Below are 22,268 nucleotides of genomic sequence, written 5' to 3'. Positions count from 1 at the left end.
GCTTCCGCTACCAGGCGATCTGCTTCCGGGGCCTGCGCGGCAGTTGAAATCGTGGCGCGAGGAGTGGCAGGTGAACCCTGGGCGCGGGCTTGTCGCGCAGCGGGCGGCGGGCGGCGGGTGGCAGATTGGGGCCGGCCTCCTGGGCGCCGCCCCACAGGGCCTCGGCGACCAGGGCGTCCGGGGCTCCGCCGCGCGGTGCGGACATGCCGGCCCGGCCTGGCAGGCAACCTCGATTTGCCGGACTGCGGCGGGGCTCTGGGAGCGGACCGGGAGGAGGTCCCTCCAGAGACGTGGAGCGTTTACTGTCTGCCTCGTGCTGTGCTAAGGCTGGAGATGCACCATTTCAGTTATTCGCACAGTGTTATGGAGTAGGTGTTATCATCCCTGTTTTACAAAATCGGAAAGCGAGGCTCCGGGAGGTTACATGGCCCATCTGGGTCACACCTACAACGTTAGTGAATGTTTATTCGAAGACTGACTCTTGTACACACGACCCAGCAATTGCACTTCCAGGTGTAGATACAGAATTGAAAACCTGTCCCCATAGGGCAGCCCCGGTGGCTCAGCAGTTTAGCGCCGCCTTCGGCCCAGGGTGTGATCCTGGAGACCAGGATCGAGTCCCACGTCGAGCTCCCTGCATGGAGCCTGCTTCTCCCTCTGCCTGTGTGTCTGCCTCTCTCTGCCTCTGTGTGTCTCTCATGAATAAATAAGTTTTTAAAATCTTAAAAAAAAAAAAAAAACCTGTCCCCATAAAAACTTGGACATGGGGGCACCTGGGTGCCTCAGGTCTGCTTTTGGCTCAGGGCTGATCCCCAGGTCTGGGATCCAGTCCTGCATCGGGCTCCTATGGAGCCTGCTTCTCCCTCTGCCAATGTCTCTGCCCCTCTCTCTGCGTTTCTCATGAATATTTTTAAAAAACAACTGGGACATGAATGTTCATGGCAGCATTATTTATAATGGGCAAAGCCCAGAAGCCAAATACCCTGCCGTGCTGAACAGAGAAACAAATTGTGGCATATCTATGCAGTGGAATATTATTCAACTGTAAAAAGCTATGAAGTACTGACATTTGGCACAACATAATTGAACCTTGAGAAACATGCTGAGTGAAAGGAGGCAGTCTCCAAGGACCGCACGCTGTACAATTCTGTTTGTATTAAATATCCAGAATAGGCAAATTTGTATAAACAGTAGATTTGTTCTTGCTAGGAGCTGGGAGGAGGGGGAAGTGAACAGTGACTGTTTAATGGCTATGGGATTTCTTTTTGGGGTGGTGAGAATATTCTGGAATTAGTGATGCAGAGTTTAGTGAATATACTAAAAACTACTAAACTGTACACTTGAAAAAGAAGTCTATGGTATATGAATTGTATCTCAATTTTTATTTTTTTTTAAATATTTTTTTAAATTTTTATTTATGATAGTCACAGAGAGAGAGAGAGAGGCAGAGACACAGGGAGAGGGAGAAGCAGGCTCCATGCACCGGGAGCCCGACGTGGGATTTGATCCCGGGTCTCCAGGATCGTGCCCTGGGCCAAAGGCAGGCGCTAAACCGCTGCACCACCCAGGGATCCCGGTATCTCAATTTTTAAAGAAAGAATGCCTTGAGGCTTCTGGGTGGCTCAGTCAGCTAAGCCTCTGCCTTCGGCTCTGGTCATGATCCAGGAGTTGGGATGGAGCCCTGCATCAGGCTCCCTGCTCAGCAGGGAGTCTGCTTCTCCCTCTGTTCTTCCCCCGCTAAGTGTTCACTCTCTGCTAAGTGTTCACTCTCTCGCTCTCTCGCTCTCTCAGACTCTTTCAAAGTCCTAAAAAAAAAAAAGAATCATTTGACACCTCCATTTCAAATGCAGAGATCAACAAGGGGGTGGTGTTGAGTCTTATTCCTACTGAATTAAAACTTCCAGTAGTAATCTCCACTTTGTTTCTGGGTCACCTTGACCTAGAAGGGATCTGAGAAGTCAGTCCTGTCAGACTATAGACCACTGAGTTCCAGATTGAATGTCCTGGGACCATGTTCTGCTTTTCTGTTTCTCTGTATTTTGTATATATTTCCCTAACGTTTGACCACCTAACATGTCTGATGGACTGAATTCAGAGCTACGATCTGTGTTTCATCTCTCTTTTTCTTTTAGGGAATTAATTTGATAGCACGTATTGATGGCTCTAAAGAGGTCCTCACTCTCACTGGATTCTAGTGAGAGTGACTCTGAAGAGTTGCCAACATTTGCCTTCCTGAGAAAGGAACCCTCTTCAACAAAGAGGAGACAGCCACAGAGGGAGGAGAAGATTGTTGTGGTTGACACCTCAGATTCTGAGGCCTCCTGTCCTCCATCACCACGGTTGAAAGATGCACCACCCACCCCAGACACAGCTGAACCTGTCACACAGACAGAGCCTGTCAGGGTGCTAAGCAGTGGAAGTGAGGATGAAGAAGAAATCCTTCCCCTGGCTCAGAGGCTTATGTGTAAGTTTCTGGCCTGCAAGCAGCTGAGCCCTGAGGATTCTAGTTCTCCGGTTAAAAGGGTATGGGATCATCAAAATAATGAAGGAGCATTGTGTGACTGGAAAAAACAATCCTTTCCAAAGGTCCCTGATGTTCCCCTCCATGACACCTCAGAGAGACATGCATCAAATAACAAGGACCCTGCAGGAGATAATCCATGCCATCAGCTTCTAGCCTTTAAAGCTTCCTGTCCTATCCAGAACAGCAGCTTGACTATAACTGAAACAAATGCTGAGGTCCTCCCACTTCAGAAGAGAACCAAGCGTAGCCCGAAGGTCCGGAGGAGAGGCTCGCAGGGATGCCAGCCGCGGGGACCAGCGAGCCAGAAGGAAAACACTGTGAGACAACAGGAGAAGAAGAAAGCAGCAGCACGGGTTAACAGGGTGAAAGCTCAGAGGCCTAAGGAATGCTTAAAGCACATCGTCGTTGGGCTGGATCCAGGTCCTCCTGGCACCCATCTTTATCCTTTACTGGGGTACCCACTTTCCAGGCTACCCCCTGATTGCCCTTCTCCCGTCATCTGTTGCAGTGCTTTTGCAGACGGAAGGTGGAGGCCAGCTGCTCGAGGCACTGCAGGCCATGGAGTGCCGCTGTGTGATCGAGGCACAGGCCATGCCCCGGAGCATCACCTGGAGGAGAAGGGCCGAGCCAGCTGAGGTAGTGGTTTTCTGGCTGATGTCTTTCCTCCTACTTAGAGCTCCCGAGAAACATGCTTTCATTCTGAAGAATATTAGTCTGGGTCCCATTGGGAAAACAGATGGCACACTTAGGGTAATTTAAGGAAGATGTAAGAAGGAATGGTTTTCTTTTTTTTTTTTTTTTTTTTAAGATTTTTATTTATTCATGAGAGAGACACAGAGAGGCAGAGACACAGGCAGAGGGAGAAGCAGGCTCCATGCAGAAAGCCCAACGTGGGACTCAATCCCGGGTCCCCAGGATCACGCCTTGGGCCAAAGGCGGTGGTGCTAAACCTCCGAGCCACCCGGGCTGCCCAAGGAATGGTTTTCTTAAGTGTGTTTAGGTACAGGGCAACTGCAAAGACGGGACAGCCCCACAGGGTCGTAATACCATTAATTCAAGGTTTCTTCACCTCGGGTACAATCAGCATTTCAGATTGAATAATTCTCTGTTGTGGGTGCTGTCCTGTGCGCTGGCCTCTGCCCACTCACTCCTGTAGCACCCTTTCAGTCAGGACCATCACAAATGTCTAGATGTTGCCAAACGTCCCTTGTGGGGAAAAATCAGCTCTGGCTAAGAACCACTGGCATATCTGTTGGCATGCATAGGCCTGAATGGATGAGGGGAGGAAGTGGTTACCAGCATCTGGAAGGAGAGAGAAATCTAGAGAGGACTCACCTTGAGAGAACCTTGACCTCCCGTAGAGGAACAGAGCAAACCCTAAGTGACTCATTTCCAGGGACCCAGAGAAATAGCTCACCTTCACTCCTCCCTCCCTCCCTGCCTCCAGCCTCTTGCTGGGTTTCCCACAGGCCATTCTCACTTGGCCATGTGCACCAGAGGGCCTGGTGATAATGGCCTCCTGCAGAGAGCGAGTAGGAAGGGGGAGAGTGGATCTGTGGGGGCGGAGGGAAGATAATCTGCATAGGATTCCTAATTCTAACTGGGCTTTGGGAATGGGTGGGCTTGTGCTTGAAACCCAGGCCCCAAGGCTTTATTGCTCTGACCCTGGGAAAATTATTTCATTGTTTTGTGGCCTTGTGTATAAAATGAGGACACTGTTGCATTCCTCTGGATGTCCCATGTCTGGGGACTAAGTTAGATAACCAAGCCCCAAGCACATAGTAGGCACATGGCAAATGTTCCTTCCTTTGGCCTGAGCTCCCGAGGTTACTAGCTCCTGTGCCTTCCACTCCTCATTTTTAAGAATGTCCAGATGAAACAGGTTTTTTTGCTCTCTCAAAAAAGAGAGACTGCTGGCTCAGTCGGTAGAGCATGAGACTCTTGATATCAGGGTCATAAGTTCAAGCCCCAGGTTGGGGCATAGAGCCTGCTTAAAAAAAATTTTTTTTGCCCCCTCATTTGGATTCTCATCAGTAATTTAGGGCCATTGCACACTTTTTAATTTGGGGTATCAGCAAATCTTTATATTCACATCACAGGGTTACTTTTAAGGGTGCTCCCACCTTATCTTTCATGTGGCAGTGGCAGTGGCAGTTCTCCTACACGGAGGGAATCCTTTACCCTGCATCATGGTTCAGGGGACACAGGTGGGAGAAGTTGAAAGCTTTGTGAAGGGTCACGGCTGATTGGTGGCCAAGTGGGAACTAGAACCCAGCACTCCTCCCACTGCACTATGCTATATTGTGGGTCTTGGCTTTTGTTTCTAGGGACCCAGTGACGAACCCCCTCCCCCCAAGCCCTGCTCCCTTTGCTGGGTCACACTACTGCTGCAGGAGTGTGGCACATGAAGCCACCGTGTGGCAATGGTGAAGAGCAGGGACTTTCATGGGTGGCAGTTCCCCTGGAGGTTCTTTTCTTTGTCACACACAAGCCTGTGTATTTGTCTGAGCCTCTTGGCTCCTAGTCAACATCTGCCCTCAAAGGCCAAGTACTCATTAGTATAAAACTCACTGGAAATTTGCTTCCCTCCATTCCCCCTATCCAAAGTGCACAGAAACATTGCAGTTCTCAGACCATTTCAACTCCTCTTTACCACCTCTGAGAGGCAGTACACCAAGGTTGGAGAGTCAACTGGGGAGGGGCAGGATCATGGGTTATTGTTTCTTGCCACCAGAGCTTCATTCCAGAAGAGAAAGAATAATGCAAAAATGGGCTCGGCTGATGTGGGTGCATTCATTCACCCAGAAGGCCTGGGTCTCTCTCACAGGTGCTGAGCACCTACTGACCAGTTTCCCTCTGCTGGGTTCCGGGTCCTTTGGCAGGATGGAGAGGAAGACTGGGTGGAGGAACCCGTGGTCCTGGCACTGCTCCCGGCAGAGGCATTCGTATCCATGGTCTACAACTTCAAGCAGGTGGGCAGAGAAGGGTGGGCGCTGAGGCTGGGGACAGAGGGCCGACTCTAGGGAATAAATATTAGCGCAGTGTCTGCCCTTCACGCAGGGAAGTCTGGGTGACGCTGAGAAGGGGAAGGAAACTCTGCGGAGCTTTGTCACTGACGCCACAGCAAGGACAGCTGGGAAAGCTCTGTCACTGGTGATTGTGGATCAGAAGAAGTGCTTCAGGTTTGAATTGATCCTCAAGATGGAGCATGAAAAGGGGCAGCTCTCGGGGCTACCAGGAGTGAACTTACTCATCCCAGATCTGGGTCCCCCTAACAAGTCCTGGGCTCTGGTCGGGTCTTTTCACCCCTGCTCTGCCCGAGCCTGGCCTGGAGCAGCCGCGCTCTGATTTCCTCCCCAGTTCCAGTGTTCCAAATCCTCCCAGAAGAAGGAAGCAGGGAGCGGCAAATAGAGAACAGGCCAAGGAGAAGCAGCAGGGACAGCCAGAGGCCAATGCAGGGCGCACCGTGTCCAGAGTAGATGTGGAAGAGGTAAGAACTTCACATTACCTGAGTCAGGCTGGGCTCCCACTCTCATCTAACCTGATTTGCTCTAGATGAGCAAGGTGCCAGCTGGTTACACCTTTCTGCCTCAGCACCAGGTAGGAGAGAAAAGGCTAAGCAGGGAGCCAAGGGGCTAGGCTCTCTCTGGGTTTGGCTGGCAGGTGGGTGGGAGGAACCACAGACCAGTGTCTCTGCACCCCTCCAGCCTGTCCTGCTTTGGGGTCTGTAGGCATTGGTGGATCTACAGCTGTACACACAAGCCCAGGCCCGAATTGTGCAGAGCTGGAAAGAGCTGGCCGACTTCGCATGCGCGTTTACAAAGGCGGTGGCCGAAGCGCCTTTCAAGTGAGTGTGTCCCCAGCAAGTCTGGGCTCCGCTGCTGGGCCTTGGGCCATGTAGCAGTTCTGGACCCACCTACGGTCTCTTTCCCCTGAACTCTGCCACCAGCCCGTTGTCTGCCAGGCTGGTGGCAGGAGTCAGCCCAGGCTGGGGATGCCCATGAAGAGCCCTCAAGCCCAGTCCTTTTAAAATGTTCTGCGGTAGCTCACCTGTAAGTTCATGTTCTGCAGGCTGGTGCTGGGTCACCAGTGAGCCAGGTTACCTGGCTATCCCAGGTCAGGTGACGTTGTAATAAGCCCTCATAAAACAAGCTTTTAGCCTACTCAGCTGTAGGAGTGTTTGTGGTCAAAATTTAAAATGAGTAGCGGACCTAGAGACAGTCCAGTCTGAGTCCCTCATTTCATGCTTGGGGAATGGAGGCCTGAAGACTGCCTTGTCTGAGGTCCTAGCAAGTTAGAGTAACTGGAACCAGACTCTCAGATTGCCTGACACCTAGCCCCTAGTGGTTGTCCCTGTGCACACTGCCTCTCTAGTCAGTACAGCCCAGTTTCAACATGTGAAACTACCTGGTTCTTTTCTGGCACATTGTGTCTTTATGAAAAAGACTTAATATCATTCATTCTTAAGGGACACTGCTTGGGAACAAAATGAGCACTCACATAGACCAGATATGACACTGTGCCTGCCTCTCATGAGGTTGGTGGTGGGGTTTCTAAGTTCCCAGTGAAGGGGACAAGTGGAGTGACAAGTGACTCACAACTCTTCAACTGCTCTTTACAGGAAGTTTCGAGATCAAACTAGTTTTTCCTTCTGCCTGGAGAGTGACTGGGCTGGAGGGGCAAAGGTAGACCGTGCCGGCAGGGGGCTCGCGCAGGTCTGGAGGAGGCAGATTCAGCAGCTGAACCGAGTCAGCCTGGAAATGGCCAGTGCCATTGTGGACACCTATCCATCCCCCCAGCTTCTAGTCCAGGTAGGCTGCTCCAGTGGTCACCTCCAACACCCTGTGGCATTAGTGGACTCCCAGGCAGTTTCCGTGGAGGGCACTGGTAGTCAGCACCACGGGCCTGCTGAGATCAGTGAACACAGACCCAGGGAGAGGACAGGTTCTCATCCCCCCACCCAAGCTTACTGCCCCCTCGTTGATGGAGAGGGTGACCCTGGATGATACAGTATTGAGAGGTCATTCGCCACTTCCAGGCTTATAGACGGTGTCTTTTGGAGCAAGAACGCCAGAATCTGCTTGCAGATATACAGGTGCGCCGTGGGGAAGGCGTGACATCCACCTGCCGCCGCATTGGACCAGAGCTATCCAGGCGGATCTACCTTCAGATGACCACCCTGCAGCCAAATCTCTCTTTAGACACTGCAGACTGATGCCAGTCCTTGGGGACAGGGATGAAAAGCTGGAGATTTCTACCTCGCCCAGCTCAGAAGAGGACCACAGAAAGAGACTGGAAGCACTTCCTAAAGCACAAGCCTGGTCAGGCTCAAACATACTTCCTGGGTGTCCCATGTCTGCAGCAGTCTCCACCCCACCCCCATCACCTTGAGACAGACAGCTGAGATACTGGTGTTCACCTTCCCAAGCACCTAATGTTCCTCTCCCAGTGGAACTCGGCTGCCGTACACAAATCACCCTGCCCTAGCAGCCATCAAGACACAAATGAACAAAGACTGACCACTCAGACACGTATTTAATGATTGTAGAAATCCAGAACCTCAGCTTCAAATCTTGAGATCACAAGTGAACTTCCCTCAGCCAGCTGGCTGGCTGGGGCTGAGCATGCCCTGCCTTCCTCTCACCCACTGAGGCCACCTCAGCTGGCCCCTGTGCAGGGGTCTCCTCCCTATGCTAACTCCCCTGCCCTCTTTCTCTCATTTTACACACTATGTAGTTTCAATAAAGCATTTGAACCACTGGCTCTGGAGCTTGAAGGAAGACTGAGGAATGTGTAGTGATTCTGAGTAAGGTGTGGGCCATTGCAGCAGAGCTGCCAGGGGAGGGGGTTGGGGGGGGAGAGAAGTCACTCCCGGGATGGGGACAGTCACTAGGGGCTGTCCTCTCCAGATGAGCCACTAAGGCTCAATCAAACCCCACTCCCTGGCGATTCATGACAAGCTTTTGCTCTCCTGAGGGAGGGACAAGAAGCTTGCAGTTGGGAGTTTTCAGTGATTAAGCACCATGACGACCATTTCTCATTCCTTCATCTGGCTTTTGTGAAAAAAAGGCCAAGGAGGCCACAGAGCAAGAAAAGGCTTAGTCTGGCAGACAAGAGGATGGAGAGTCCTGCCCATCTGTGCTAGTCGTTTGTAAACGCACCACTTTTAAGCTCCATGGTGCTACTTCCCTTCATTGTGGAGGTGGTTATAGGTCTAGACCTAAACAATTCTAAACCTCCAGCTCTGTGAAAGTTGAGTTTTCAGGTTGCCTCTGTCACACCAGCTACCCACAGCTGTCACAGACAATATGGCTTTGACGGTCCACCTCCTTGTTTACTGGCAAGCGGGGAGTTAATGCTCTAAAAGTGAGGCAAGGAGCCCGGACCGTTTTGTGAGAGCCACATGAGCCGAGGCAGGACTCTACAGGAGCTGCCCAAGACCCTCACAGCTGGGAGAATTCTATTTGTGGGACACAAAGCTGCCTACCATCAGAGTCTACACTCCAGCTGAGACACTCCATTCCGGTGTGAGTTCTGTTCTCTCCAGACATTATTAAGAAAGCAAAATGATGGAAAGAGAGGCTACTGGAGTGGGAGTCCAGTTTTACTTCAAACTAGCTGGGAGATCGTAGGCAAGTCATGGGAGGCCTCCGTCTCCTTGTCTGCACGTGTTCTATTGGACTGGATGGACCTGAAGTCCCTTTCACGGCCTGAGATTTTAAATGGTCATTAAAATGTCTGAGGTCCTTAAGAAAATAGGTATACCCCCCGACCCCCCAATTTAGGCTAGATTTGCTGAGTATGGTGTTTGTTCCCTTAGTCCCCAATATCACACTGCCTCCTGATCTGCCCTGGCTATGCAGGGAGGAATGAAAGAAAGGGTTTGTGACATACAAAAGTATAAATGTAGTGACAGCTGACCTGACCGTTTAGTAGAAACAAGCCTTGCCTTTACACAGCTTTGTATAACTAGAAAAGGCTGTTTTTTTTTCCTCTGCCTACCCCAAGCCTGTTCCTTTAGGCATGCAGGTGACTGTCCCACCTCCCCCTTCTCCTTATTCCACCAGGGAACCCTGACTACGGAACAGAGAAGTCCTACAAAGAGGAGATCTCAAGTACCAATCGGCAGCCATTTGATGATGGCAGGTAGGTCTGACGCTAAAAAGAGGTTGTGTCCAGCAGAACCCAATTCCATAGGAATCCAAGCTCCAAGGCTGGGAGGCAGCAGGTGTGGAGGACGAGCTCACTGCTGGGAATCGGTCTGCAGTACCCACTGCAGGATGTCGTGGCCGCTCAGCGCCCGGACTGCATTGTCGTAGACGGCATTCACACTGGTGCAGAGAGGCTGCCGCTGCAGCTCTGTCACCCGACAGGCCACCAGCCCGCCAGCCACACACAGCAGCAGCAACAGCAGCAGCTTCAGCACAGCCCAGGACCTGGTGTGTCTCCGGGGTGGTGGCTTGCGGGGGCGAGAGCCAGACTTGGATTCTGGAGGGACACAGGCATGACAGAGGGCTTTGGTCAGTTTGAGGAGACGCATGTTCTACCCACTGATGCCTGTTCTCCTGTGCAGATCTGCTCACACCCCCTTCTCAAACGAAGACTCCCAAGCCCCCAAAACTTTTAAGAACATGTGAGTTCTTAAACACTCTGCTTATGCAGAGACTGAGACAGAAATCCTCCTCCAGGGCATCTCTGGCTCCCTCATGCAGCTCACGATCTGCAGGGTCCCTCTGTATCAAGGGCCGGGCTCTTCAGAGGGCATCAACCATGGGTAGAGTACTGCCCACTTGGGGAAACAGGTTGGAGATGCTGGCATTATTATTCATATCTTTATTATTATAAAATATGCACATACAAAGCAAGCCTGGGGAGCCTGGGTGGTGCAGTCTGTTAAATGTCCAAGTCTTGGTTTTTGCTCAGTTCCTGATCTTGGGGTCATGAGATAGAGCCTCACATCAGGGTCCACCCTCAGCATGGAGTCTGCTTGAGATTCTCTCTCCCTCTGCCCCTCCCGCTTGTGCGCACTCACTTGCTCTACTCAAATAAATCTTAAAAAGAGAAAAGAAAAAAAAGCTGGGAAGGTCAGAGTCAGATACTGTACTGTGAACAGTGACTGCTGCTGGGAGCAGGGATTACAGGTGACTGTCATTTTCTGATATATATCCAGAAATTTTTTTAGTTCTCTGGAATGAATACCTATATTACATTTCTAATTTTTTTTTAAAAATTGGTTTTGAGATTTTTAGACAAACTTTAAAAAACTTGCCTGAGCATCCACATGTCAAGAACTGCATGATCCTGTCACAAGTGAGATTTTTCTCAATGCTATCACTACCCTGTAAGGAGGTCCAATCTTCGTTTTACACAAGGAAACCAAAAAGTGGCTGGGCAATTTGCTCAAGGCCAGCGAGGACAAGCAGAGGGCTGCAGGCCTCCAGCCTTCCGATGGAGCTCCTTCCCCCACAGCTGCCTCCCCCTTGGGGGCCCCTTCTGACCAGAGGGTATGCAATCCTCCCCTGTACATGGAGCCACACTGCTACACAAATTCAACTGGATATCTTCAGGCAAAACACTAGTGTGTTCTTTATACAGCACCGTTCCCTGAATGCAGTAAAAGGATTCCTCTGGTGTTAAAGCAAAAAGAGAGCACTCCATTCTGATCTGGAGAGAGAACCAACCAGAGGCAGTGCCAGCTTTCCTGAGACAGAGGGGAGATGGGACCATGCACTCAAAATGCCTAAGTGCGCTTCACAGATGATGTGAGGGACTTTTAAGGGTAATGTGACCATATGCAGTCTTCGCCTTATTGTGATTTTCGCATCTAACCCTTACAAGAAGGGCAGCTCCCTGTTCTGGGAACGCTCTCAGCCACATTTGATGGAACACCTGCACGCCAGCATGCAGCTCTGGGGAAACAAAGCAGCAAAGCACTCACTCCCCAGGACAGCCCCCTGCTCCCTGTAGGCAAACCCTCCCAAGTTGCTCCCAGGCCACAGAGCAGGATACTGTGTCTGACCACGGTTTGCAGCCTCACTCACTCATCTGTGCCTGAAAACAAATGGGTGCCCCCACGGCAGCCCAGCTGGAACCCTGCAAGTGTGGAAACGTACTTGGGGCCTGATTCGTCTCCTTCTTGGGCTTCTTCTCCTGCTCCCGCTTGGCTGCTTTGAGGGCGTCATACTCCTTTCTTCGGCGCTCCTTCTCCTCTGCCTTCTCCCGCTTCCGCAGCTCTCGCTCCTGGGCCTCCTTAGCTCGCTGCTTGGCCTCCCGCTTCTTCTCCGCCTCTACAGGAAAATGCACCGCAAAATGACTTCGCACCCCCAAACCTGCGAGAGTACCTTCCAGAGTAAATAAAAGCTTGGGTTCGCCCCCCTCTCCCTTATGCCACAGGTCACGTAAACTGTAGTAAGAGGAAACAATGGTCTCTCCACTCTTGGGGAAGTAGGCCCTCCCTCGGGTGCAATAAGCTACTCTGAGGGTTTACTGAGTAGATTAAAGGGTCCCTAGCCCTGTGCAGCAGATGTTAGGGCAATGTAACAAGGGGCACATGAGAAAGACATGGGTGACAAGCCAGGGGATTGAGAAAGCACAGCGAGCGACAGCCTCATACAACTTGGCTGTGAAGAGGAGACCGGGGGTGTGGATTCTACGGCATTCCTATCTTCCCAAGCTTCAGAAAGGAACATAGCTTGGGAAGGGCAAAGAAGAAGAGAAAGTGAGCACTCAAGTTCATGGTGAGAGGGGATGAAGTGTTTTCCTGAGGAAGCAAGACTAATTTGTCAGAGGGTACCTCTACACTTCCAACCCAGGAGTCTGTGACACGTTCTGACTTACTTCATGGTTCCAGTACATTTACATCCAGTACCCAGCTTACAAATCACTGGCTTCTAAAAATGCACTTTCAAATTGGTTATTTGGAAGCCTGAAGTACATTTTTCCAAAGCCGGGATGCCACAAATTAGGGAGTCAAAAGTCCTTTTAGGGCTTAAAAGCCTATGTGACCAATGTAGCTGAACAGTAGTACGCCAAGTACTGGAGCTTTCCACTGCTTTTCTATGTACAAACTAGCTCCAAGTTCCAGCCCGGGCACTGAGAACTCCCAGGGCACGCTACACCCAGCCTGGAGAGAGCATGTGGCAGCAGGAAGACAAGCAGCAGTGGTCCAAGGAAACATGGCATCACAGCAGCCACACATATAAAAGGACCCAGTGTCACTTGGGGACCATGCCCGTCCCTCCCCAACCACAGGAATCCTCCAGTCAGGGAGCCAGAAGCCAGCCAGTCCATGGAGTACCCACTGTGCACCAAGCCTTGTTCTAAGTGCTCGAGATAGGGCACCTGGGTGGCTCAGTGATTGAGCATCTGCCTGTCTCTGCCTTTCCCTCTGTGTCTCTCATGAATAAAGAAATAAAATCTTAAAAAAAAAAAAAAAAATCTGAAAAAAAAAAAAAGTGCTTGAGATGGAACAGTGAACACAAGTCAGGTTCTACGGCCGTACCACCCTGAACGCACGCGATCTTGTCTGATCCAGTATCTAAAGCTTTCTAGAGACGGAGACAAACAAGTGAACAAACAGTAAAAAAAAGCAACGATGTATGCCAGAGAGAGAGTAAGAGACTGTGATGGAGCAAGAGGCAGGACAGTGACCCAAGTCCCGGTGCTTCTGATGCCACATTTGAATACACGAGGAAGCACATGAACCCAGCCATGTGAAGACCTGAGGGGAAAGAAACCAGGCACAGCCCCTGAAGTCAGAGCTGACTTGGTGTGCTCGAGTACCCACAGGGGCTCGTGCAGCTGGAGTTACCAGCATTCTCTCTCCCCTGGCTGTGGGACAGAGCTGGAAGCAAGCAGGCTGGGGCCATTGTGGGTCTTGTTGGCGACAGAAGCCATTACAGTGTTTTAAGCCAACAGCAGTATAATTGACTTCTGTTTTAAAAAGATCTCCCTGGCTGCCATGAGGAGGAGGCCCAAGTGTGGAGACAGGACACGGAGCTGGGAAGCACTGGGCTGTGTAGACCATGGTGGCTGAGCTGCAGGTGGCCTGGACGGGGAGGAAGCATCACACACAGGACTCAGCTAGACCAGATACCAGAGTAACTGAAGAAAGGCATCCTGGACATCTTTGCAATTTCAGGCTTGAATAAGTGCAGGAATGGTGACTGCCTGTCTTGGCCATGCTTAAGTTTTAAAATGTGTCTTAACCCTCCTAGTAGGCAGTGGGACTCTGGAGCTCAGTGGAGAAGCCAGGACTGGAGACAGACCCATTGGACAAAGCTGATACCCTACACCGCCACACTGCTCCCTGCTGCTCTTCATGACACTTCCATGGACCCCAGCTCCTGGTGCATGTGAGTCAGAGGCTGGGTGAGGACAGGAAGCTGGCAGAGGAGGGATGGCACGTACCTCGTTCTACTTCCAGCCGCCGCTGCCTCTCTCGCTCCTGGTCTGCCTGCACAGCCTTCATGTGCTGTAACACCTACAGAGGAAAAAGAGTGCTGAAATGCCCCACACAGGGGGCCCCACAGCACATGTTTGCTCAGGAGGCTCACAAGTGACACTGTTTAGGGCATCTAGATGGTTCAGGTGGTTAAGCGTCTGTTGTTGGCTCAGTCATGATCTCCAAGTCCTGGGAACGAGCCCCACATCAGGCTCCTTGCTCAGCAGGGGAGTCTGCTTCTGCTTCTCCCTCTCACTCTGCCCCTCCCCCTGCTCATGTGCATGCCTACTCTTTCTCTCTCTCTCGGTGTCAAATGAATAAATAAAAATGTTTAAAAAGTGACACTGTTCTCTTCAGTCCAGCAGAGCCCTGCGGTAACGCAGAGCTAAGGGAGGCGATCCTGTCTGTCTCCTAACACACAGTGCCAGCCTTAGTTGGAGAAGGGTCATTCATGCCCAGGTCACTAAAGCTGTGAGCAAACACATCTGTGAAACCCAGTGCTGACTGGAGTGTGTAGAGAGTCCTGTTCTTTACAGTTACTGTCACATGCATGATCCCATGTAATCCCTCAGCAACTGTGGTGATGAGCAGAGACAGCACTTCCCCCGAGACGTCCCAATGTCACTCCCTTGGCTACCTTATGGAACTTCCCCTCCTCCCTGTCCTGGGAGGCTTCTTACCTCTCTCGGTCATAACACTAGGTTCCCTAAGGTGGAGACTGCTATCCCATCTGCAAGCTAAATACTCAATACATGTCCAATGAACAACTGACTGGATCCCCATTTCAAGAGGAAAAAAGCCAAGGCTGAGGTTGGCGGGGGCTGTGTGTGCGTGTGTGTGTGTGTGTGTGTGTGTGTACTATGTCCTGTGCGTGCCTGTGTGTGACCTGTCTACTTCACATAGCTACAAAGTAGCACAGCTAAGAGTACAGGTCTTGGAGCTCTTGGGCCAGAGTCTGTCCCACTCACATCAGCATACAGAGCAAGGAAGCCTCTAGGAAGAAGGGAAGAGCCATTCGGCCCATATAGCAGACAAAGCCCTGGCACCCAGAGCCCCTCAAATCCTCGTCCACTCAAGTCACAATGGCCTCTGACTGAAACGGCCCCAGAGATTCTCACTAGGGTTAGGGGAGGAGGTAGAAGACTTTATTTTTTAAGTTTGTTTGTATCTTTAGAAGCTGGTATCCCTTGGATGTAGAGCACAGAGTGAAAGCTTAGAGCCCAGCACAATCCTGACTCTACTGCTCCTAACTGTGTGACCTTAGCAAGTGACTTAACCTCCTGGACTCCCTGCAAGAGCCTGCTTTGAAGCCACGAGGAACCCTGTCATGGGCCATCCAGGCCTTGAACCTGCTGCAACTTCTCGGAAGGGAGTCACCATCACTAAACAATGGCCACTCAATAAAGGAGTGCAGGATCTGTTGGAAGGTCAAGCCTGATGGTGGGAGGTGGCCCCAGTTCAAAGTCCCTGTCTCACTCTGAACTCCAAATATTAAGCACCAACCATTCTGGTGGTTTTAAGGGGTGTACAGGTGGCTAAATAAAGAGCCCAGAGGCTTAAGAGACATCCCATTTCCCTGTGCTCCAATGCATCAAGAGTTATCTGACAACACAGCAAGCTCAGAAATGGGAGCAATTCCTCTGCTCTGGACTGGGAGCCCCTGAAGGCCAATTCTTTCTACCTATCCCAGTCCACAGCACACAGTAAGCACTTGTTAAATACTGTCCAGCTAACAAGTTATTTTTATTTCTTTTTTTTAAAAATATTTTATGGTTTTTTTTTTTTAAGATTTTTATTTATTCATGAGAGACAGAGAGAAAGAAAGAGAGAGGCAGAGACACAGGCAGAGGGAGAAGCAGGCTCCATGCAAGGAGCTCGACATGGGACTTGATCCTGGGACTCCAGGATCATACCCTGGGCTGAAAGCGGCGCTAAACCGCTGAGCCACCTGGGCTGCCTGCCCGTTATTCTTATTTTTTAAGATTTTATTTGTTTACTTATTTGACAAAGAGAGCGAGAGAGCACAAGCAGAGGGAGAGGGGGAAGCAGGCTCCCCACCGACAAGGAAGCCCTATGTGGGGCTTGATCCCAGGATCCTGGGATCAATCATGACCTGAGCCCAGGACCCTGGGATCAATCATGACTTGAGCCGAAGGTAAATGCTTAACCCACTGAACCTCCCAGGTGACCCTAACAAGTTATTTTTAAAAGGTGCTGTACTGTGCACGAAGCTTATCAGTTACTGCAAATGACCCATGCACCAATACAAGGTCAGAGCTGTTGAGGGTTAAACTAACCCCAGGGGACAAGTGACCTCATTCTAGCCAGCCCGAGCCACTCCACTATGCCTCCTCATGGTGTGCTGCAGGAGACCACACTAGGCTAAGGAGCCAGGGAGCATGGCTTCAGTTACCATATCCACAATGCAGTGTCGTACCTGGTGCTCTGTCTGGAAGCTATATGCTAATGCTAAGATCTTTGTGCTCAATAAAAATGATCTTTGTGGAGCATCAGCAATTTCATACAGTTTAGCATGTTAGTTGAATGAATAAACGGATAAATGAAATCTGTGTGCACAGTGAGCATTTATGTCAGAGAAATGGAAGTGAGCTCTACTTCACAAGGTTATGAGGATCATGAGGTGAAGCATAAAGCATGTAGGACAAAGGAAGAGTGGTGGGTGACAGCTCCTGCTATTCTTCAGAACAGACATCACTCCTAAAGCACCAGGACTTCACTGATCACTTGTACTGTTCTCAGCTATAGGCCAGCTGTTGCCGTGGCTACCTGGCTGCCCAGACCTTGTACACCTGGTCTCCTGTGACAATGGGTGAGATACATGATGAGACTTTCTAAGACACCCTGAACTAATGAAAAGAAAAGAAAGGCCATTATTCCTGAGATTCATCTAGAGACCCACCGTGCCCACATTTCACTTCCAATAATTCTATCATTTAAAGTAAAAGGATTTCAAGTCCTTTCTGTTCATCATGCCTCCTAAATATGGCCAAGAAAGCCATCTGGTGCTCAGCTGTTCCAAAGCTGGAGGGAAAAAGTGACCATAGCTGGCATCTGAGAGATGCTTAAGAATCAGTGCAAGGGAAAAAAAAAAAAAAAGAATCAGTGCATGGCATGGGGCACCGGAGGGGCTTAATTGGTCAAGTGTCCAACTCTTGATTTCAGCTCAGGTCATGATCTCAGGGTTGTATAACTGAGCCTCAGCATGGTGCCTGCTTAGGGTTCTCTCCCTCTGCCTCTGTCCCTCGCTGCTCGTGCATGTTCTCTCTCTCAAAATAAAATATTTAAAAAGAGAGAGAGAGAGAGAGAGAGAGAAGCAGGGTGAGGCACCTTTAGGGCTGCCGATAATTTCTGCCTTCCATACTGCCTTTATTCCTCACTCCTGCATCAGACGACTCGACTGAAATCACATGTCCCATCTGCCTAGGATATGTCTGCTTACAGGTATAAGCTTACAAATATTAACAAAACTTCTTTGTCATGACTCAGAAAGGCCACAGTCTCTAATCTTCTCGTCCCATTTAAAGAACTGTCAAGGGACGCCTGGGTGGCTCAGCAGTTAAGTGTCTGTCTTCCGCTCAGGGCATGATCCTGGAGTCCTAGAATCGAGTCCCACATCAGGCTCCCTGCATGGAGCCTGATTCACCCTCTGCCTATGTCTTTGTGCTTCTCTCTCTGTGTCTGTCTCTCATGAATAAATAATCCTTTTTTTAAAAGATTTTATTCATTTAAAAAAAAAAAAAGATTTTATTCATTTATTCATGAAAGACACAGAAAGAGAAAGGCAGAGATGTAGGCAGAGGGAGAAGCAGGCTCCAGGCAGGGAGCCTGATGTGGGACTTGATCCTAAGACTGCAGGATCACACCCTGAGCCAGGGGCAGGTGCTTAACCGCTGAACCATTCAGGTGTCCCATAAACAATCTTTAAAAAAAGAAAGAACTGTCAATGGTGTAATGTTGGATTGATTAGGTAAGGTCCTGGGTTCTAGAAAATAAAAATTTTACAGTAGAGAAGCCAGTACCATTCTGCTTCTTGTAAAGTAAACCCAGAGACAAAGGTCCCTCTGCCTGACAGGCTCAGAGTAGACATATTTCACTGAGACCTTAGTGCTGGAAACCTCTCCCAGCTCCAGGTGCCCTGGGAGGGAAAAGCAAGAGGAGGCAGAAATGAGTCCCAGGGGACCATGCAGAGGGGATGCTGGGGAGCTCCGTGCATACCTTGTTAGCACACTGCTTACACTGCTTCTCATCCAGGCAATCCCCAGCCACTTTGGCCAGGGCAGGGTCCAGGGGGTTATCCTTTAGGTCCAGCCACTTCAGGCTCTGAAGAAAGAAGACAGAGAGGCCGCTCAAGGCCAAGTTCACACACAGAGTCCCTCAAGGTAGACAAAATGAGCAGGAAGAAAGCCCCTGCGTATGCCAGCTGCAGGGAAAGCCATCCCTCTGAGGTGGCACCAACGAGTGGTCTTCCTGCCAGCCGCTCTCACAACCAGGCTCCACCTCCCTAGGACGAAACACTGTTACCTTGAGCTGAGCGAAGCTGACAGGCAGGGTCACCAGCCTGTTGTTGAGGAGATCCAGGTGCTGGAGGTTGACCAGACGTCCAAAGTCTGCCGGCAGTTGCTGCAGTTTATTCTTACTCAGGTCCAGCTTCACCAGGTGTGTGAGGCCACAAAATTCCGCCTAGGACCCAGAGGCACAACATTCAAGCCATGGGCTCACATCTCGGTATGATGATGCAGAAGCCTTCAAGGCAGAGGCGACTACCTGTAAACCCTGACCCTACCTGCCATCCGCTCTTCCACCTTGAAGGAGATGCAGCCAACACCCAGCACTTCTGCTGGTAAGTAGTGAGATGTGTACATACAAGGACTTAGCACAAAGTAGGCACAAGAATAAGTGTGTTCCCTCATGTTCTGTGCACGCCCCTAGGCGGTCCCCCACATTGTTACAGGAGGCCCTGCCCATCCCCTCACAGCACCCTATGTTCTCCTTTCACAGGAGTGGTCAAAGCACAGCATGACCATCCATTTCCCCAAAAACATCAAGTGCCTCTCAAGTACTCTGTGGTATTCTCTGTTCTTTGCAGCACCTAACACAGTACCGCTCTGCAGTGACGTTCCAACCTGGGCGCAGAGGCATGACTCCTGCTCTCTGGGGGCCTATAATCACCAGCGGATCTGTGCTGAGAAGGCACAAACAACTGAACACACTCAGACTGAACAGACTGAAGAGCACACTGGTGGGGGGGGGTACGCGGCATTGGGGGGGCACTGTGTGACTACTGACGACACAGGCAGTGGCCAGCTGCTAGGACTTGCCACCATACTTTTATTAGACACGACATGCTTTCTAGAAGCAGTGGGATCTCAGATGCTTTTTCAGTGTGAGAAATGGTTCTTGCTGAGCTTCAGAAAGATCCTAGAGATAATGAGTGAGGCTCAGGGGAATACTGACAGGAAAACAGACTAATGATCCAATGAAGCAACTGCCAACTTCTGAGACCTGATCCCCAAGCAGAGCCCAGTGGAGCCAGGCAGGGAGTGACACAGCCAGAGTGATCACTGCAAAAAGACGACAACAGCAACAGACCTGCCACCATCGCCCTGGAGAGGCTTGAAGGGCGGAACCACTTGGGGCCTACCCAGGTAAAGGACTGTGAATTGAAGACATCACAAAGAATACAATGGAGAACTGGGAGGAGTTGTGCAAGAAAAATCAAAAGGACCTGACCACAGGCTGGCTGGGTCGAAAAAAGTATCTCAAGTAATTCAAGGGTGGGGAGAATAATGATACGGTAGTCCCTGAAAGCCACATTATTTTTCCTGTTCCTCATCGAAAGATATAGGTTGTTGTTCATAAACAGCTTTCTCTCTGGAATGCAGACGAACTTACAGAATGGCCTCTCCTCTCCACAAAAGAGAGGCAAACTACTTTTCAAAGGAATAAAATAAGGCAGAAAAAAAGATGACCCCAATAAGTGATTCAGCCTGTAAATCTGTTGACTTTAGTTTTTCATTGGCCTGACTTCCCCACTGTTCTAAAAAATGAAGCTTCTACCGTGCTTCCCTTCTTGCTGAGACAAACTATCCCAGCATGTACCATTCAGTGATGGCCTGTCTGCAGGCCTGTCCTGAAATTACGCCTTACGACATAACACCCTCAAACAAGAAGCATCAGTACTCTAGAAGGAATTGTGCTTGCCTGCCGATCTTACCGGTAGACTTGTCAGTTTATTGCAGGACAGATCCAGAATGGTGGCCTTTGGGAGGGCAGCCTAGGAAAAAGAACGAGAACAAAATGTCAAACCAACATGTGGAACGGTTCAGTGACATGAAGCATTTTCCAGATAAAATTCCCACAATTAGGGAGGCCTTTAGAAATCAGCACTGAGGGGATCCCTGGGTGGCTCAGTGGTTTGGTGCCTGCCTTTGGCCCAGGGCGCCATCCTGGAGTCCCAGGATCGAGTCCTGAGTCAGGCTCCCGGCATGGAGCCTGCTTCTCCCTCTGCCTGTGTCTCTGCCTCTCTCTCTCTCTCTCTATGTCTATCATGAATAAATAAGTAAAATATTAAAAAAAAAGAAAGAAAGAAAGAAAGAAATCAACACTGAAATATAACGTAGTAGTAGTAATAATAGCTGCATGCATCAGCATTCACTACCGACCAAGCACTTCTGAATGCAATCAATCTTCCCTGTAAGATGGGAACTATTATCACCATTTTATTAATGAGGAAATCTATGGGCATAAAGGTTAACTAGCTTGCCAAGGGCACGCAGCTATTAAGCAATGGACCTGGAATACGAACTGGAAATCCGTTCCAACCTCCATACTACAGAACCAAGTGCCAAAAGCAAATGTAATTCGTTAAAGGCAGGGAGGAAAGCGTAGGTTACCGGTACGGGTGTGCCTGTAGGAAACCTGGTGGGAAAAGCAGGGACCTATGACCTAACATCACTCTGGCAGCAGCCTAGTTGTGTCATCTTCTGGGACTTCAGGCCTCGGTTTCCTGGCTGAGAGAGTGGGAGTAGAGGGGCCGTGGAGTGGGCAGAAGCAACTGGATTCCAGCCAGTTTAAGCTGAGTTGGGAAGAGCCCTTGCCAGCCAAGCAGCGATACTTCAGGGCTGGGGCAGGCAGCCGGGATTGCCGGCTTCCCAGAAATGCACAGTTCCGGGCCACACCCAGGTCTCAACGGAGGCCTACTTCTCGGACGAGTCATTCATTCATTTGTTCATTCATTCCCCCAACAGCCAGCAACCACTCCGTGGGCGCCTCCCTGGAGTCAAACACGGAGCCCAGCGCTGTGGAAGCCCCCCTGGAACGAGGGAGGTTGACTCCCGACCCGTAAAAAAAACCCAGGGCCGAGCAAGCAGCGCCTTCTCGTCTTCTGGAACCACGCCAAAGTGACACGTGTACATCCCAGGAAGGAAACTAGGGGGGGCGGGGGGGGCTCCCCGGGGACTCAGTCCCACTCCCCCCACCCAGTTTTAAGATCTGGAGACTGAGGCACGGGAAAGGAGGCGGCCGGGGCCAGCGGGCCAGCGCCAGGCTCGGGCGGGCACCTGGGCCTCGCGGGGCGGTACTGACCAGTTCCTTGACCGGGACCTCGTTCAGGTCGCTGAGGCTCAGGTCGAGCTCGTTGCCGTCCAGCTTGTCGCGGAGGTTCCCGCCCTTGCTCCCGGCCTTGGTCATGGTGACGCCGGCAGAGCGGTCCCGGCTCGGGGGCTCCGACGGACCAAAGAGAGGCTGAGAAGCCGCGGGCCGGCTCGGCGGACTCGCAGCCAACCGACAACGCGCGCTGCTCCGCCGCCGCAGGCGCGAGACGCCGCCGTCCGCCCGCCCGCCCGCTGCACTCGGAGCCCCGCGCCCCGCTCCCACCGGTGCCGCCGCGACGACGACCACTTCCGTGTCCACGTCACCTTCCGCGGCCACTGAGACCCGCGGGGCCAGAGCGGCCCGAGCGTGTGCGAGCGCGCCCTCTGGAGCCTAGGAGGGCGCACTGCAGGGGCCGCCGCCGCCGGAAGGGATCCAGAGCCGCGAGCGCGGCTGCCCAGCCCAGCTGCAGCAATTCCCCCGGGGCCCCCCACTGGGCCACTGTCGCTGGCGGCGCCAGGAGGCGAAAGGGCATGGGGAAAGGGAGCCAGACGACCTGGATTGCATCCCAAACTGACTTTATCAAATCACCCCCATTCCCCTGGATTAGGAGCCAAAACTGCAAGTCTTTGAAAATTGCTCCCGGTCCTCTTTACTTAATCCCCAAATGATCATCACCGGGAAAATTCA

The 22,268-nt window shown here is 51.1% G+C and overlaps 2 protein-coding genes across 5 annotated transcripts; one reads left to right on the top strand and one right to left on the bottom strand.

Moving 5' to 3' along the window:
• Positions 1-7: 7 nt before the first annotated feature.
• EME1 (essential meiotic structure-specific endonuclease 1) lies at positions 8-8,048 on the top strand. Of its 4 annotated transcripts, none has more exons than XM_041725759.1 (9): positions 8-70; positions 2,133-2,944; positions 3,033-3,160; positions 5,407-5,496; positions 5,585-5,706; positions 5,885-6,014; positions 6,256-6,371; positions 7,146-7,335; positions 7,563-8,048. In XM_041725759.1, exons 2-9 carry the CDS (start codon positions 2,158-2,160, stop codon positions 7,737-7,739), a joined length of 1,740 nt encoding a protein of 579 aa, XP_041581693.1. In that variant the 5' UTR covers positions 8-70; positions 2,133-2,157; the 3' UTR covers positions 7,740-8,048. The 4 variants fall into 4 exon arrangements, with proteins under 4 accessions (XP_041581693.1, XP_041581691.1, XP_041581694.1 ...); XM_041725757.1 differs by having other exon boundaries at positions 3,033-3,163; XM_041725760.1 differs by having other exon boundaries at positions 10-70; positions 2,133-2,464; positions 3,033-3,163.
• LRRC59 (leucine rich repeat containing 59) lies at positions 8,041-21,900 on the bottom strand. The gene is made up of 7 exons (XM_041725761.1): positions 21,573-21,900; positions 20,203-20,262; positions 18,510-18,668; positions 18,204-18,308; positions 13,934-14,006; positions 11,638-11,811; positions 8,041-10,012 (listed from the first exon to the last, which is right to left on the bottom strand). The coding sequence occupies exons 1-7, from the start codon at positions 21,675-21,677 to the stop codon at positions 9,768-9,770; spliced, it is 921 nt and encodes a 306-aa protein (XP_041581695.1). The 5' UTR covers positions 21,678-21,900; the 3' UTR covers positions 8,041-9,767.
• Positions 21,901-22,268: the final 368 nt, after the last annotated feature.

The sequence above is a fragment of the Vulpes lagopus genome, chromosome 12 (assembly GCF_018345385.1).
Source record: "Vulpes lagopus strain Blue_001 chromosome 12, ASM1834538v1, whole genome shotgun sequence".
NCBI classification, from domain to species: domain Eukaryota; kingdom Metazoa; phylum Chordata; class Mammalia; order Carnivora; family Canidae; genus Vulpes; species Vulpes lagopus.
Note: the sequence above shows the minus strand (reverse complement) of the source record. Positions and strands in the feature narration are given on the sequence as shown.